At 42.7% G+C, this 18,487-nt stretch overlaps 1 protein-coding gene and 1 non-coding gene across 2 annotated transcripts in view; both read left to right on the top strand.

Annotated features, from left to right (window-relative positions):
* The window catches only part of LOC137342497 (adhesion G protein-coupled receptor B2-like), a 697,882-nt gene that overhangs the window by 515,287 nt on the left and 164,108 nt on the right, over positions 1–18,487 (top strand). Inside the window, exon 17 of the mRNA XM_068006399.1 lies at positions 14,983–15,109. Coding sequence (XP_067862500.1) covers positions 14,983–15,109 — 127 coding nt within the window. The remainder of the gene's footprint in view (positions 1–14,982; positions 15,110–18,487) is intronic.
* On the top strand, positions 11,749–11,802 carry LOC137343876 (U7 small nuclear RNA). The gene has a single exon (XR_010967912.1). It is a non-coding gene; the product is annotated as a U7 small nuclear RNA (small nuclear RNA).

Raw genomic sequence — 18,487 nt, 5'->3', positions numbered from 1 at the left:
TTTAGTGTTGAAGACCTGCACATCAGAGGTAGCTGTGCCCCCAGCCAAGCTATTCCAGTGCAGCTATGACACTGGCTTCTACCCGATGTGGCGAAATTTCCACAAAAAGCAGGACAAATCTATCTCAGCCAATTACCACCCTATAAGTTCCCTCCCAGTCCTCAGCAAAGTGATGGAAGAAGTAATCAATAATGTCATCAAGCAACATTTACTGACCAATAATCTGCTCACCACAGTCAGATCATGTTCCGCAAGAACTACTTGGCTTTTAAGAACATAAGAAATAGGATCAGGAGTAGGCTCTACGGGCTCTCGAGCCTGCTCCGCCATTCATTAAGATCATGGCTGCTCTTCTACCTCAACTCCACTTTCCCGCCCTATCCCCATATCACTTGATTCCCCTAATGTCCAAAAATCTATCGTTCTCGGTCTTGAATAATTTGACGACTGAGCATCCACAGCCCTCTGGGGTAGAGAATTTCAAAGATTCACAAATTTTTCCTCCTCTCAGTCCTAAATGGCTGACCCCTTATCTTAAGACTATGCCCCCTAGTTCTAGACTCTTCAGCCAGGGGAAACAACCTCTCAGCATCTACCCTGTCAAGCCCTGTAAGAATTTTATAAATTTAAATGAGATCGCTTCTCATTCTTCTAAACTCCAGAGAATATAGGTCCATTCTGCTCAATCTCTCCTAATAGGACAACCCTCATCACAACCTTGATTCCTTGATCGAGACATGGACGCTGAATGTGAGAAGAGAGGTGCGAGTAGCTATCCCTCAACATAAAGGCATCATTAAACTGAGTATTGGGAACAAGGAACACGAGCAAAGCTGAGATTAGTAGGGTCAATGGGAAAAACTCTCCAATGGCTAGAATCATACCTGACACAAAGGAGGTTGGCCGTAGTTGTTGGAGGCCACTCATTGTAGCCCTAGAATATTCCTCAAGGCAGTGACCTCAGTCCAACCATCTTGAGCTACTTCAATAATAATCTCTCTATCATTAGGTCAGGAGTGGGGCTATTTGAGACGATTCTACAATGTTCAATGCCATTCACAAGTCCTCCGTTAATGAAGCAGCCCATGTCAGCCGACAGCAGGACTTGAACACATTCATATCTTGGGCTGACAAGTGGTAGGTAACATTTGTGCCACATAATTGCCAGGCAATGACCATCTCCAATAAGGAAAGGACTAACCACTTCCTCCTTATCATCAATGTCACCACCATCGCCAAGTCCCCCACCAACAACACCCTGGGTCACCATTGACCAGAAGCTTAACTGGATCAGCTGCATCAACACCCTGGCTACAAGAGCAAGGCAGTGGCTGGATACTCTGGGACAAGTGGCTCAACTCCTGATTTATCAAAATTTCTCTACCATCTACAAGGCTCAAGTTAGGAGTGTGATTGAGTACTACTATCACATGGATCATGCAGCTGCAACAACCCTAAACAAGTTCGACACAATCCAGGACAGAGCAGTCTGCTTGACCAGTGCCCCTGCCACTGGACTCAATAGCCACCCCCTCCATTCCCGACATACTGTGGCTGCATTATGTGCTATCTACATTGGCTTATGGTCCAGCAACGCCTTGATTTTAACATTCTCATCCTTGTGTACAAATCCCTCCATTGCCTCGCCCCTCCCTATCTCTGTAACCTTCCCTAGCCCTACAACTCTCCAAGAACTCTGTGTTCCTCCAATTCTGGCCTCTTGTGCATCTCCGATTTACTTAGCCTCTTCTTTGGTGGCTGTGCCTTCAGCTGTCTAGGCCCTTAGCTCTGGAATTTTCTCCTAAAATCTCTCCACCTCTCTACCTCTCTCTGCTCCTTTAAGACGGTCCTTAAAATCTATCTCTTTGACCACTTGTCCTACTATCTCCTTATGTGGCTCGGTGTCAAATTTTGTCTGATAACTCTCCTGTGAGCACTATATAGACGCAAGTTTTTGTTGTTGATGCACTACAACAAGGGGAGGTGAAAGGGACTGCCAGAACATCATGGCAGCATTTGACTGAGTGTGGCACCAAGGAGCCCCAGTAAAACTGAAGTCAATGAGGATCAGGGGGAAAACTCTCCAGGGGCTGGAGTCATGCCTAGCACAAAGGATGTTGGTAGTGGTTGTTGGAGGCCAATCATCTTATCCCCAGGACATCACTGCAGGAGTTCCTCAGGGCAGCATCCTTGGCCCAACTATCTTCAGCTGCTTCATCAATGACGTTCCCTGTATCATAAGGTCAGAAGTGGGGATGTTCATTGATGATTGCACAGTGTTCAACTCCATTCACAATTCCTCAGATAATGAAGCAGTCCATGCCTGCACGCAGCAAGACCTGGACCACTTCCAGGCTTGGGCTGGGAAATGGCAAATAAGATGCATCCCACACAAGTGCCAGGCAATGACCATCTCCAACAAGTGAGAATCTAACCACCTCCCCATGACATTCAATGGCATTACCATCACCGATTCCCCCACCATCAACATACTGTGGGTCGTCATTGACCAGAAACTCAACTGGACCAGCCACATAAATGCCGTGGCTACTAGAGCAGGTCGGAGGCTGGTTATTCTGTGGCGAGTGACTCACCTCCTGACTCCCCAAAACCTTTCCACCATAAGGCATAAGTCAAAAGTGTGATGGAATACTGTCCAGTGTGATGGAATGCTCTCCACTTGCCTGGATTGGTGCAGCTGGAACAACACTCAAGAAGCTCAACACCATCCAGGACAAAGCAGTCCGCTTGATCGACAGCCCATCAACCACCTTAAATATCCAGTCCCTCCACTATTGGCGCACCGTGGCTGCAGTGTGTACTATCTACAGGATCTGCAGCAACTCACCAAGACTTCTTCAACAACACCTCCCAAACCCGCAACCTCCACTACCTAGAAGGACAAGGGCAGTAGGTGCACGGGAACAACATCACCTCCAAGTTCCCCTCCAAGTCACGCACCATACTGACTTGGACATATATCGCCGTTCCTTCATTGTCGTTGGGTCAGAATCCTGGAACTCCCTACCTAACAGCATTGTGGGAGCACCTTCACCACACGGACTACAGCGGTTCAAGAAGAAGGCTCATCAACACCTTCTCAAGGGCAGCTAGAGATGGGCAACACATGCTGGCCTTGCTAGCGACGCCCATATCTCCAGATTGAATTTTAAAAAAAAATTCTACTCTAGGATCTCAAAATGGACCTCTTGTTCTGTGGCAAACGCAAATGTATGCATGTGTGATATTTTTCCCCCTTGATGTGGCAAATCAGCTGTCGCCACAGGAGCTGAAGTTAAAACTAGTTTTCTGCCTCAGTGGATCTTGCCAGCAGGAGAGTGGAGAGTCATTTTATTCTTTCAGAATCAATGCTGTCTGTGGCTGGTTACTGCCCTCTCATGTCCCTCCTGGCAGTCCTCTTCAGAAATTTCTAAATCTCTACTTCCTGCATTATGGTTCTGGTTCCATCCCCTCTGCTGCTTATCGCTAAAGATTACAGAGGCGGAGTCCAAGATTACAGAGGGCAGGAGTTGAGTACCCCTTCTTAACAAATTCCATTTTAACCCATAATTCCAGAGCAGAAATTGAGCAGAATTTGGCACTAAGCTGGAAATCTCATTCAGGCCAGAGGATGGCTGGTGCAGTAAGTGGAAATATCACAATGATATATAGAAGATGCCCTTTTGAGGTTGGGATTATGGCTCATTCTTGGAGAAGAGCAGATAGAGCATTGCTGTGCATCTAATCAAAGTTATAACTGGTCTGCAACTGCTTGATGAATGGGAATTTACACACATAGAAAACCTGGATAGAGCTTTAGTCTGTATCTGGATGTATCTTACCTGGATTAGGGGTGCTTGATGGGACAATATAGAGGGAGCTTTACATCTAACCTGTACTATATCTGACCTAGGTCTAAGCAAACATGTTCCATTAGTACTGAGGTGCTGTTCCTTGATAAGTACAAAATTCATCCAACACTACAAGCAATGCAAGACAAAATTCCACCAGATACTATAAAACATGAGATATAAGCCAAGACGTGGACTGAAGTTCCGTGTTTTAATGCAACATCTGTTTTCTTCACTATAAAGCCATATGGGAAAATTCAGTAACTTGCACTAGTTTCCAAGCTAATGGTGATTCTTTTGAGGTTTTGCATTCATTTTGCAGTTATTTGAAAGGAAATCCCTGGTAAATGAGGCATTTGTGCATACTGCATTGCATGCCATTAGTTGCTAAACCAAATAAATAGCAGTATGTGTTCTCTGACTACTAAATGAATTGATTAAACGTCACATTCTCTGTCGACATGTTCATGATCTTATGAGGTGCAATGTGTTATGATTCCGCTGGCACTGTGTAACAGTAATGAAGATGGCTGTAATCAATAGGAACCCTGACTCCATACGGCACTAAGATGTGATTTATTAGATTGTGGATATGATTATTCAGTCTTGGGCATAACAAGCAGGCACAGCTGGTCTGATCTAGGCAGGCAAGATTATTGAACCATTTTCAGTGTGACACCATCAATGTTCATGCTGCAGAGCATGAAAAATCCTCCTTAGGTGAATAGCCAAAACCCTAGATCGACACATGCCTCCTTCATTCTTAGCTAGCTGTGTGCAACCAGTTTGTTTGAAAAGCACAACCAAATAGAGGGAACTTTTTTGGAGGTGGGATTGAGAATCCCTACGTGGTCAGTTTTCGGTAAAATATTAAAATGTCTACGTGGCAAAGAAGCAGAATGCAAAATGGTTAGAAAGGGTTAATTAGTTAGTAACTGAGATTGATACAAGTGGCCTGGCCCTCCTGCTGGGCCATATGTTTGCTTAGTCAGCAGGCCTGCATTGTCTTATCAATGATAGGTCTTTGATGACTGGTCTGAATGTCTCCATGTTTATGGCAGATCAATATAGGGAACGAGCTTAGCCAAAGTTGAAAGACATTCCAGGTTGGGAGATAAGGAACAGAAGGAACAGGGAAGAACATTCTAAGTTGGAAAGTGAGGAAGTTATCCCCTTTGATGTCTAACAGCAGCATGATCAGCACATGGACGATCTATGATTGGCCTGAAATAATGTAACCTCGCATGGCAACCTATGCCCGGCTTATGATTGGTGTTGACCCTCGTTAAGTATGTTCCAACCCTATTGATTTGTATAAAAACGTGTGGATTTCTGTATGTTTCTTGTTCTTGCTCTGCCAGCATAGAGGGACTCTATCAGGAGTCCAAATCAATGCTGCAGACTAAGAACCCTGCTATTAAAGATGTGTTGGACTTTAAAATGTATTCGACTTCAGTTATTACTGAACCAGACTGAGGGGAAAGAATCCGGATGGTCAGGATCATGGCTACAGTCTGAAATTATAACTCATGTTCCCATTGCACAACCCACAAATTCCAGCATAACGTAGGTACACCCAGGCACTAAAATCAACACACTCAACAGGCATTTTAGTGCTTAGATTTTGCAGAGTGTGCTTTACAATATATCACACAAAGTGCAAATTCTTTCTGATGTGTTCCACACTGCATAACTTCATCATTCAGAGGACCATCCAGCTCAGTTTCAGCCTTCACCAGCACAGCATTAGCCAGCATTGGCATGCAAAATTCTCAAAACCTCATCTTTGTCCATTTTAGTCAAGGGACTTTCCCATGCTAATTTGGTGCAAGTACCCACATGTCACATCCTTTTTGTGACACCCAAAATCATGGCTTACGACTGCAGACAGTGGGGGAGAACAGATATAATGAGCCCCATGTCACTACAGTTGGTGTCATAGAGCAGACCATAGGCATCCTAAATTCTCGTTTTAGATGTCTCGATAAATCTGGTGGAGCCCTGCAAAACAATGCAGCCCGAGACCCCAGAATCATTGTAGCATGCTGCGTACTACATAACATTCAATGAGGAAAGACTTAGTGATTCCATATGCTGAAGCGAAGATAATGAAGAGGAGGTGGATGGACATTTCTCCCTACAGCATTAGGAGGATGCACAGGAAGGAGAGGATGTGGAGCAGGACAGCCAGCAGCCATAGAATGGAGGACACAACTTATAACCCACCAGATAAAGTCACTTCACATCTGACTAATCCCTGTACATACCCTCACCAAATCCTTTACTGTCAAAGACTTTTGCCTATTTCCTTCATAGTTTGCCTTTGCTGTGCCATCCTCAAGTCCACAAAGTAAGAAATAATACACAGAAATGAACTTTGAATTCTATGTGGGCAAACATTTTTTACTTTGCACAGAAACATTCATCAAAAGGTGGCATCAAAAATATACAATATCTACAACTGCTTCTTACCACCTTGTCATCCCTTTTGTGCTAGCTAATTTATTTCCTTTAACACCTAATCTACTACTCCTACGAGATATTCTCTGAGTGAGATGAGTTTTACTGGTGGATAGTGGGAATGTTCTACTATAGCCTCAGAGGCCTGAGATGACTTCACTGAAGCTGCCATCTCAGAACAACCAGCTTCTAGCAGCCTTTCTCATGCAGAGGCATGATGTGCCAGGCCCATACTTGAATTTCTGTCTTACGCCAGCATTGGATGGGGCTTTAAGGAAGTAGGCTCATTGCCTACTTCCAAAGAGACAGTATCATCTGTGCCCACTCCTTCGCATCCCAGTGGTGCTGGGCACAGGCTCACAGGTGTTACTGGTCAGTCTTATCAAATACTGAATAGTCTTAATCAAGCCCTGTAAAATTTTCCTGTTCAAAGCATCCACTGTTTTGCGGTAGCTGCCACTCTGAAAGCTACTAATTTCCTTAATATTCCTGCAATGTCATAGATTCCTCCCACTTGTCTATCACCTCAACCATATGCATGGAAACCTTCTCCACTGCCTCCACCTGAGATTGATGCTCCATAATTATAAGGCGGCCCCAACATATGGGTTCCTAGGCACCTCAGCTGAAGTCAGTCGTTACTCCACCTTTCGTGGAGGAATGGCACTCCCCCCCTCTTCCACTTCCAGGTCCTCATGCTCACTAGTGCTCAGTGCTGCTCCTGGTGAAACCCTTCCGAATCACTGACTGCTTCCTCCCAAGTGGATGTATCTGGGTTGGTGCTGAAGTAGGGAGATGTAATAATAGAGTTGGTGGGGATGGGGCATAAGTTGTTTGGATGTGCCATCAGAGATGATTCTGGAAGTGCCTAAGTAATTATGTGAGTGGCTGGCCTCTTCCTACCAGGCACTCCCTATGATGTGAAGAACAAAAGAGATTATTTAACTGCACACACCGTGACATCTCCCCTTGAAAAAATAGTAGCTGAGTGCAAAGGCATTGCACAAATTTGAGAAAGCACATAAAGCTGACACTTCTTATGATTTTAGCATTTCCCAGCTTTACCAACCTTCTTTTGCCACCTCACCTCCAACTTCGCCATCTCCCACAGTCTCTCTGCTTATCTGCCTATGATGTTTAAAGTCTCTTCTTCATGCAAATTTGGGTTTGCCAAACTTGGTGGCAATGTTCTGATGATGTATGGGCTGGCCTTTCCTTTCGAAGGAGTGAGGATAATGTTAAATGCATGTGACTGGCATGGACACTTCCCCCGTAAAAGTGTATGCATCCTATGATGATGAGAGGAGCAGGTGGGTTGTCCTTTCAAATGAAGTGTCTTTGAAGACCAGCAGAAGCACTTGTGGCAGGCAATATGAGTTGACAGAGTGGTTTTAAGTAAGGTACATGAGCATCTTTGCATAAGTGAGTTTCCCTGATACCCAGGTGCTGATAGAGAAAAAGAATGAGAAGAGTGAAGGTTCTATCATTGATACACACTATGGATTGGCAACAGAGCCTTAGCTACCCTTACAAAGTCATTGAACCTCTTTGTACACTCTTTTGCAGTTCTTGAGGGGGAAGGTGGAGGTTGCACTGACTCCTTCTGCCACCTTCCCCCTCTGAATCACCCAGTTATGGGGCTTCTTGCCTGCAGTGCCCAACAGTGTTGCTCTTCCGGCCATCATTTCTGCCAAAAGGACCTCCACAGATACATCTGAAAATCTTGGGGCCCTTCCAACTTCTGACTGAGATTATGTGAGTGGCTGGCCTCTTCCTAGACTGCTGCTCTCTGTGATATATTGGGTGCTGCAATTGGTACATAGGAACAGGAGTAGGCCATTCAGCCCCTCGTGCCTGCTCCGCCATTTGATAAGATCGTGGCTGATCTGTGATCTAACTCCATATACCTGCCTTTGGCCCATATCCCTTAATACCTTTGGTTGCCAAAAAGCTATCTATCTCAGATTTAAATTTAGCAATTGAGCTAGTATCAATTGCCGTTTGCGGAAGAGAGTTCCAAACTTCTACAACCCTTTGTGAGTAGAAATGTTTTCTAATCTCGCTCCTGAGGATAAGAAATGGGAAAGCCAGCCGGGGTTTCTGCTCCTAGTTGCTAGCCAGTGCCCCATGATGAAATATCTGTGTGTCTGAGCATCCTGGTACAATAGCCTGCTAACACTCACTATATGCAGAAAGATTGGCCACCTGCACAAGGTATGGAAATGCTCCTGCCACCCGTGGAACTATACCCAGCAAGTGTCATTAGCTGGGAATTTCCTGCACACCAATACTGTCGACGAATGCTATAGGTTAGACCAGTAGCAAATTTATGCCAACAATTACTGGAAAAACTATTTGAATGCACTACAGTGAGGATTATGACGAATCAGGAGCCCGTGTGCAATGTTGTAAAACATTTTCAGAACTGATAGATTTTCCGGCTTGCGTCTCTGTTAGAACTTGCTTGCTCTATATCCGCTGTCTATTAAAGCAATCGTCCTATGTGAAATTGAAGTTTAAAATGTGTGTTTAGAGTCGATTGATCTCGCTCGGGTATCCGGACCCAGTCCCTGGAGCCCCAGCTGCACAGTTATTCCAGGACCAGAAGAAAAACTTTTCCTTTAAAAATGTTCACAGAATTATTAATTGAAAACCTTTGCTTAAAGAGATTCCCTTTTTGCCGTCACATGTAAAGACATTTTGAAATGATTTTCTTAAATGTTATAGCCTTTAAATCCTTTGCAGATGCCCTTTATACACATACGCACCCATGTATTAATCTATTTAAATGTGTATGTGAAGAATATCTTCACCCATGCAGCAAATTGGTCTTTAGGAAGCTGGATTTTCTGAGCTGTAAGTGAAGTAGGTATCGTCTCCCTGTCTGCATATCTACTGCCTAAAAAGAGTTTGCTCTGAATTTAGGCTGAAGAGATGTGACCTGATGGAAGACACAGCACTTACATGGTTGCTGTGCGCAATGGTTGTGTTCAGTTCAGTCTTGACTGCACCATTTCCTTTCACTCTATATCCGCTGTCTATTAAAGCAATCGTCCATATGAAATTGAAGTTTAAAAAGTGTGTTTAGAGTCTATATGTATTGATGACTTAGATAACATAATAGACAGCCATATATCCAAGTTTGCCGATGACACAAAGATAGGTGGCATTGTAAGTAGTATAGACGGGAGCATAAAATTTACAGAGACATTGATGGATTAAGTGAGTGGGTAAAACTGTGGCAGATGTAGGTAAATGTGAGGTCATCCATTTTGGACCAAAAAAGGATCGATCCGAGTATTTTTTAAATGTTGAAAAGCTAGAAACAGTGGAGGTCCAAAGAGATTTAGGGGTCCACATACACAGATCACCAAAATGTAGTGGTCAGATACAAAAAATAATCAAAAAAGCTAATAGAATGTTAGCCTTAATATCGAGAGGGCTGGAATATAAAGGACAGGAGGTTTTGCTACAGCTATACAAAGCTATGGTTAGACCACACCTGGAGTACTGTGTATAGTTCTGGGCACCGCACCTTAGAAAGGATATATTGGCCTTGGAAAGAGTGCAGCGCAGATTCACCAGAATGTTACCAGGGCTCCAAGGGTTAAATTATGAGGCAAGGTTACATAAACTAGGCTTGTCATCCCTGGAATATAAAAAGTTAACGGTTGATTGAGGTTTTTAGGATTTTGAAAGGAATTCATAGGGTAGATAGAGAGAGTGGGGGAGACTAGGATAAGGGGACATAACCTTAAAATCAGAGCCAGACCATTCACGAAAGAAGTTAGGAAACAATTATTCACACAAAAGATGGTAGAAGCGTGGAACTGTCACCCACAAAAAGCTGTAGATGCTAGCTCAATTAATAATTTTTAAATCTGAGATAGATTTTTGCTAGCCAAGGGTATTAAGGGATATGGAGCCAAGGTGAGTAAATGGAGTTAGGGTACAGATTAGCCATGATCTCTTTGAATGGCAGAGGAGGCTCAAGGGGGTGAATGTCCTACTCCTTTCCTATATTCCTATCCCTTGATGACTGAGGCACCTGTAGCTAGCACTACCTGAGTTTCCAGTTTCTCCTGTTGCCTGGTTGGTGTTACTGGTGTTAAATAGGGAAAAACCAGAAGAATTTCATGCAGAGAGAGAAAAGAATGAATAACAGTGTATTCCACACCCCAACTGTCAGCAGGGATCGAGTGATCTCCACATTTCCAACAGGAATGGTTTGTTTTTAATTTAGTTAAATATTGATGGTAATGCAAGATTTATGCAATTTAAACAACTTAGAAAATCCAAAACAACACCTGGTTGTATCCTTTTGAATGAATTGCAGCAGTATAACTAAAGCTAGAAGTTCCACCAGCACCATTCTTTAACGGTGCAAGGGGCAATTGCAATCAAAGTAGTGTTCATTCAGCAAATTCGAGATTGCTATTGATTTTAAATGGGGGCGGGGCTATGATAATTAGCTGTTCACTGTTTCGGCAAGGGAAATGGTGGAGCGACGCAAGTAATGGCATAAGTCACTTATGTCATAATTTCTTGGGACGTTTGCGCTGTAAAACAGGCTCTACGTGGCACTATAAATCTGCAGGAAATTCTGGGCCATTGTCATCAAAACAGAAGGAAAGAGAGTCAGCAAAAAGAAACTATTAATTACAATTCAGGCATTTTTTAAATATCTTTTTCATGAGGTGCAAAAACATATTACTCCAAAAAAAATTCAAATCTTTCAGCACTTCCCTGGTATAACCAACAAGGCAGTGGATTTTTTTTGCAATAGAATGGGACTCAAATGAATACTTATCCAATTTAATATCGAAAAAGAATATTGCACAGAGATGGAAGGGCAGAAATTAGTTTGGGCCCGGAAGCAGCACTCCCGAACCAAGAAATTGGTCCTCGGGCCTCATCTGAATAATTGGGGAGTGCTGCTCGCACCTCCACAGGTAGCTCGCTCGATGGGGAAAAACAATTTTGAGCCGTCTGCCTAACTGATAATACCTAACCTCAGGTAAGTCCCCAGTGGGGGATTGAAGCGGACTGCGGGGGTGGGGGGGGGTGGTGAATGTGACACCTATGGCATCGGGGAGCACTCCTGCTCCTCCTGGCTCCACAAGAAGAATTTTTTTTAAAAAATTCATTCTCAAGCTTACCTTTCGTTGGCAGCTGCAGGGGCTGGTGAAGAGCATGTCAGACCCAACGCATGTTAGGCCATTTCAAGAGGCCTAACGCCTGTTTTTGACATCCTCCCAGGACATCTAAAAAATGGGCCCCACGAATGGAGCAGTGGGACTAACGTCTGCATCGATTGGGTGTAGGCCATCCCACTGCTAAATTCGTATGTTTTGAGCCCATTTTACGCTCGAAACATGGTGCAATGCATAGTCATTTCTACCTGATCTTGCAGGCAAACCTCCGAACTACATTTCTGCAGAACTCTTTTTTATTTGTCTAGAAGGTTCCTGCTGTTGCAGTGGGAGCCCAGAGTGTCAGAAATAGAGAGACACAGGTTAATGGAGTAGCACTGTCAAGAGATTAGCCTGCAACACCAGGAGTTGGAAGCTGGTTCAAGTGATCTGAGACCCTCCTGGATACACCAGAAGACTTGCAAGATTTATAAGAGGTAGCTGAGTGGGTAACCATATACTAGTGTAAAAAGATTTACGCAAGTGAAAATTAAAATAGGCTGCCTTGGTAAAACCATCCACACTCTCAAGGTTTCAGAGAGCTCATTCAATCCCGAGTCCAGTTGCTAGTTTTCTAACTCCTGTGTTAGCTGAGGGGAATGAGGTGAGGTATTGCTAGTATGGCATATAACCGTATGTGTACTTACAGCAAACACAGATACTGTTGAGCAAAAAGCAATTAGCTGCAGATGCTGGAAACACACAGCAGGTCAGTCAGCACCCGTGGAGAGAACAGATGAGTTAGCAGAGATCAGATCAGTTCTGACATCCCTGCTGGAGGGATTGCCCAGCAGCCCTCTTGAATGCTAACTTTTCTGCCATGTTAATTTGGGCTAGAAGCCATCTTGCTAAACTTAGCTTTTTTCAGTTCAGTACGCTTATCTTTGAATTTTCATTATTTGTTCCATTCTTACATTGAACCTACCTATGTTGTGATTATTGTTTCCCAATTGTTCTCCTACCGTTACATCAGTTATTTGCCCCACTTCATTTCCCAGAACTAAATCAAACAGCATTTCCTTTTTGGGACAGAAACATACTTACTGAGGAAGCAGTCCTGGATGCATTTGAAAAAGTATTCCCCACTTTGATGACATGAATTACCTTGGGATAGTTAAAATTACCCAATATTACTTCCCTCTTGTACTTTATTAGTCCTTCAGATATGATATTAAACTGAGACCCCATCTGCTGTCTCAGGTGAACTTAAAAGACCTCATGGCACTATTCGAAGAAGAGCAGGGGAGTTCTCCCGATGCCCTGCCTTTTATTTCTCAACCAATGTTACTAAAAAGATTATCTGGTCATTTATCTCATTGTTGTTTGTGGGACCTTGCTATGCGCAAATTGGCTACTACATTTCCCTACATTATAACAATAATTTTTTTTAAGTACCTAATTGGCTGTGAATCGCTTTAGGACGTCCTGAGGCCATGAAAAGTGCCATATAAATGCAAGTTCTTTCTTTTCCGACATATCGGTCACAACTGTCTGCTGAACTCCCTCTCTATCTCATCTCCACTGTTTGATGGCTTGTAATGCATTCCAAGAATTTTCCTATTTTCCTTCCCGTTTCTTAAGTCTATCCGACAGGCTGGATTGCCTTGGGAATGGATTACCTTTCCATTCTTATGGTCAAGCGAGACAAAGGAGGAGTGCAAACATGTTTTTTTTGTTTATTTTTGTAAAAGAAAAAGTAGGTGGACCATGGAGCAATGTCTTAAGACAACAATCCAGACATCCACAAGAAAATGGGCATACTTTCTGAAAATAAAATATCTGTGCCAGTGACTTTGAACTGTATGTTCAACACAAAAAAAAATTCTTGGCCCACAAGCATCCATAATTTGTTGCTGTTTGGACTGTGAATGATGATATTTAGACCATTATTTCCCATTGTATTTACAATTTAAGTTTTATAGCAGTTGGTGGCATCTGTTTTCTGAGGGGATATATCCACATTTCAGGAAGGATTGCAAAACCAATTTAGCTCAGGCTTGATGCCACAGCCGTTTGAGCCAGAGGTATGAGTGTTATTGACCGAGCAAAGATGACAGCTTTATTTAGATGAGACTGAGGGAGCGATGGGAAGAGATGATTGGGGGATGGGGAAGAAATTTATTTTACTCAATAATTCATTGGTATTCTGGAACTTGTCAGTTCTGTAGGTGGTAGGGTTGCCAACTCTTGTTGGACATATTTCTGGAGGTTTCATCACATGGCCATCCAGTCAAACCGCCTTTTTTTCACATCTCCAATATTTTTATAACTGACGAACAAAAGTGTTCAAGAAAATTATTTTTTTAATGCCCCTATGGTTTTTTCACCAGAATTACTCCCAGCAATGTCCAGGAGATTAATTCCTGGATATTCCAGAACAATCCCGGAGGGTTGGATACAACAGCTGTAAAAAAGCCTGGTTAGGTTGCGTGTACGGTCGGAGATCCTTTCTCAGCTCTGCTATACAACAGGAAGTTCAGAGAGGCGGGGGGGATAGTGAATGTCCACGGAGGTTCTCTCGCTTGTCCACTGTAACTTGGTCGGAAGAGCTGTGAACCCCTGTAAAAACAGGATAAGCACTGTTTATATCCCCACCACCAAGAATCGTTGGTCCTCCCAACATTTTGGGGAATTATTCGAACCACCAAAGGCCAGGGGTTTGCTGCTGAGATGTACCGCTTCAAATGTTACCATTAAATGACGGACGCCAGGTCCTTCACAAATTGTTTTCCAAAAGGACTTAATTAAAGTCGGGCAGATTTTATTGCCACGGAATCAATACGCAGTTTACAAAACGCTTGCGTCTGGCGTATATTGTGGGCTGACGCTCGGAGACCACCGTCATTGAAAAAGGTGATGGATTGCACTGTAGCCCTGCTCGCTTTTTAATCCCCCAAACTCTCCGCCGTGGCTGAGATGCTATTTCAGTTCGTGAGCACTTAGTTCAATTCAGAATCTAGGCCATTTGCAAAGACATTTGCTGGGGGAAGGGGGAGCGAATCGATCCAGCGGCGCGATCCATAGCCCAGATAGGAGATGACTGGAAGCGATAGTGGCTTTGGCAGCTCGCCGCTGAGTATTGAACGAGTGCCGGCTAACGTGTTCGCATTGCTGGTGGTGCGTTCACTTACACTGAGGTCAACGCGGGAAAGAAGTTGTTGCGAGAAGTGACAGAGGTGGGGAACTGAGGAGAAAAAGACACCGATTATCAGACTAAATATGGTCTGAAGGATTTTTTATTTTCATTAAAGAGCTTTTTACGTTACGGTAGCGTGTGCTACGGTGATATGGAGCGTGTGGGGGTCTTGTCTGCTCATGATTGATACAACAACACTTGCCTGATCTTTATGTGTGTTTGCCCGTTTCCTTCTCTTTATCACTGAACAATGTCTAGGTGATCGCTCATTTTAAGCAGAATGAAAGCAAACTGCTGTCTGATCTCTCGTGTTTCTCTCTCCCTCTCCCTCTTTTTATCGCAGGGATTCTGGTCCAGGGAGCTGGGACCCCCAGGGCTGTGAAACAGTGCATACACAAGCAGCACATACTAAATGTCTCTGTAATCAACTGGCCACTTTCGCCATTTTAGCCCAGCAACCGAGAGATTCGGTGAGTATTGTAAAAAAATAAAATGCCTGATTGCATTTCACACCTACAGGCTGTTTGCGAATTCATTTATGATTTTATTTTCTCCTATACTTCAAAGATTTCAGTAACATGTAATTGGCGTGTCTTTAAAAGAATCTCTTGGAAGGATTAATATTACTGAGGGGATATACACAAACACCGCATTGCACTGTGTATGTTTCTGTTATATACATCGTATCATTTCTATTTTTTAAAATCACGTTCTGATTGGAGTAAGGTATTTTATGCAAAACAATTACACTGAATGAATTTTTTACATAAATATTTATCAGACATACATGTTCTCAATAAAGATTATTGTTAAATTAGAAACCCTTTGCACCCTAGTGGTAGCACAGTGCGGTTGGTTCTAACCCCAGCTGAGCGTGAACCTTCACACCTTTGGTGTGTTATTGATGGCCCGAGGCGAGCTGGCGGGCTTGGAGATGAAACATCGCACCCAGGTGCAAATCAAAATGTTAGAACTTGCAAAGAGAATGCCGATGACTCTGAGTAAAGAAAAATAACACAATTTAAAATACTTTTTAATGGTAATGTTCTCCAGCGTCAGAGACTTACGTTTTATGACTTTAACAGTTTGACATATTTTAGTCTAACTGTTGAGTAATTTTGAATGATCTGTTTCAGTATAGAGAATCATAGGATCCCAGTACCACAGTTAAGCCAGTGGACCCAAGCACATAGCAGAGCATGCTATATTCAGTTGGGTGTATCCCTTACTTAAATGAGCTATCGTACTTGGATCAAACTAAAATTTAGCTTGAAGAATTTTAAGTACTTTAGGGTTTGCTTTATGAGTGCCATCAAGGACGAACATGGAAACTGTCTGTTGCGATTATGCACTTCATCCAGATTTGTGGCCTTGGGGATTTTATATAATATACACAACATGGCTGGTTAAGAAGTAGATCACTTTGGGTTATTGTTTGGATTATTATTATGTTTTAGGTTTGTTTTGTTGTTATTTTGCACATTGAAGTTTATTTGAACATTGTATTGCAGGTGTCCTTTTTATTTCAATGGTGTTATTTTCCCTCCAATATTTAAATGATGTGGCAGTAGCAGTATGGAAACAGGACTGTATGGTACAAGTCACGATTGTTGAAAATCATCCTGTGACAAAGTGTTGTCACAAGGTCTTATTCTACCACTCCTGAGGCCATCTTATAAATAATGTTTGCATATTTCATTTCAATTCTGCTGATGCCCCTGTGATGGTGATGTTGATGATTCCTGTTGTAGAAACTACTGGGCATTGCAGTTAAGGCCAAGATGGGCCACGACTGTATAGTTGTTTTCTGTCTGATTAATTTTACACAGTGTAAAGGGATGTGCTGCCATAGGGCACGTAATTGAGTTTCAACACGGGGTTGGGCGCTGTGATGCATCAATATCATTGTGTCATAAGTCAACCTTCATCTTTGTTTTAATAAAACCTAGGACAAACATATGGAAATGGCATTCGGAAAGCCACAGTCTGAACTTGTAACAATGTCCATCACAATGCAGAAATTGGAGTGCAGGCTGCTGTGAGCTGTCCCCAGAACTCACGCGTTGACTGAAAATTTCCCCAATACAGTGTTGCTCCTCCTTTAAAACTATTGTTGTCATTTTTACCTAATTTGTTGTTCTTAAATTGGGTGTTTGTTGTGCTCCTCAAGTTGATGAGCAGTGCCTCTGTCAGAGAATGGACTTTTTTTGTGATCATTGTCCCTAGTTTTTTAAATTAATTTTTGGGAAGTGGATATCACTGGCAAGACCAACATTTATTGCCCATCCCTAATTGCCCTGAGAAGGTGGTGGTGAGCTGCCTTCTTGAACTGCTGCAGTCCATGTGATGAAGGTGCTCGCACAATGCTGTTACATAGAATTTACAGCACAGAATTTACAGAAACAGACCATTTGGCCCAACAGGTCTATGTTGGTGTTTATGCTCCACATGAGCGTCCTTCCACCCTACTTCATCTAACCCCATCAGCATATCCTTCTAATCCTTTCTCCCTCACGTACTTATCTAGCTTCCCCTTAAAAGCATCTATGCTATTTGCCTCAACTACTCCATGTTGTAGCAAGTACCACATACTAACCACTCCATGCGTAAATAAGTTTCTCCTGAATTCCTTATTGGATTTATTAGTGACTATTTTATATTTATGACCCCCAGTTTTGGACTCCCGACAAGTGGAAACATGTTCTCTACATCTACCCTATCAATCACTTTCATTATTTTAAAGACCTCTATTAGGTCACCCCTCAGCTTTCTCTTTTCTAGAGAAAAGAGCCTCAGTCTGTTCAGTCTTTCCTGATAGTTATAATCTTTCAGTTCTGGTATCATATCTGTTAATCTTCTTTGCACTTTCTCCATTGCCTCTATATCCTTTTTGTAATATGGAGACCAGAACTCTGCACAGTACTCAAAGTGTGGTCTAACCAAGGCTTAATACAAGTTTAACATAACCTCTCCGCTTTTCAATTCTATTCCTCTAGTGCTTTGTTTGCACTTTTTCTGGCCTTGTTAACCTACATTGTTACTTTTAATGATTTATGAATCTGTACCTCTAGATCCCTTTGCTCCTCCACCCCATTTGGACTCTTATTTTCTAAGGAGTACGAGGCCTCCTTATTCCTCCTACCAAAATGCATCACCTCATGCAACTATATTGAAATTCATTTGCCATTTACATGCCAATTTTGTACGTTTATTAACGTCTTCTTGCATTTTGTCGCAGTTATCCTCAGTATTAACAATACCTCCCAATTTGGTGTCATCTGCAAATTTTGAAATTGTACTTCTGATTCCCAAGTCCAAATCATTTATGTAAATGGTGAACAACAGTGGTCCCAGCAGTGGGGAACATGACTTCCCACCTTTAGCCAGTCTGAGTAACTGCCCTTAACCCCTACTCTCTGTTTTCTGTTTTGTAGCCAGCATGCTATCCATTCTGCTACTTGTCCCCTGACTCCACAAGCTCTGACCTTAGTCATGAGTCCACTATGCATTACTTTATTGAAGGCCTTTGAAAATCCAAGTATATTACATCTACTACATTACCCTTATCTACTCTATTACTTCTTCAAATCATTCAATAAGGTTGGTCAAGCATGACCTTCCCTTTTGAAATTCGTGTTGACTACTCTTTATTATATTTTCATTTTCTAGATGTCTTTCTGTTACATCTTTGAGTAAGGATTCCATTATCTATCCTCCCACCGACGTTGAGCAAACTGGTCTACAGTTCCCTGGATTTGTTCTATCTCCCTTTTTAAACATAGGAATAATATTAGCATAGGAAGTTCCATGATTTTGACCTAGAGATGATGAAGGAACGGTGAATTCAG

This window comes from Heptranchias perlo, chromosome 26 (assembly GCF_035084215.1).
Source record: "Heptranchias perlo isolate sHepPer1 chromosome 26, sHepPer1.hap1, whole genome shotgun sequence".
NCBI lineage: Eukaryota > Metazoa > Chordata > Chondrichthyes > Hexanchiformes > Hexanchidae > Heptranchias > Heptranchias perlo.
The sequence above is the reverse complement of the archived record's forward strand: the minus strand, read 5'-3'. Positions and strand labels throughout refer to the sequence as shown.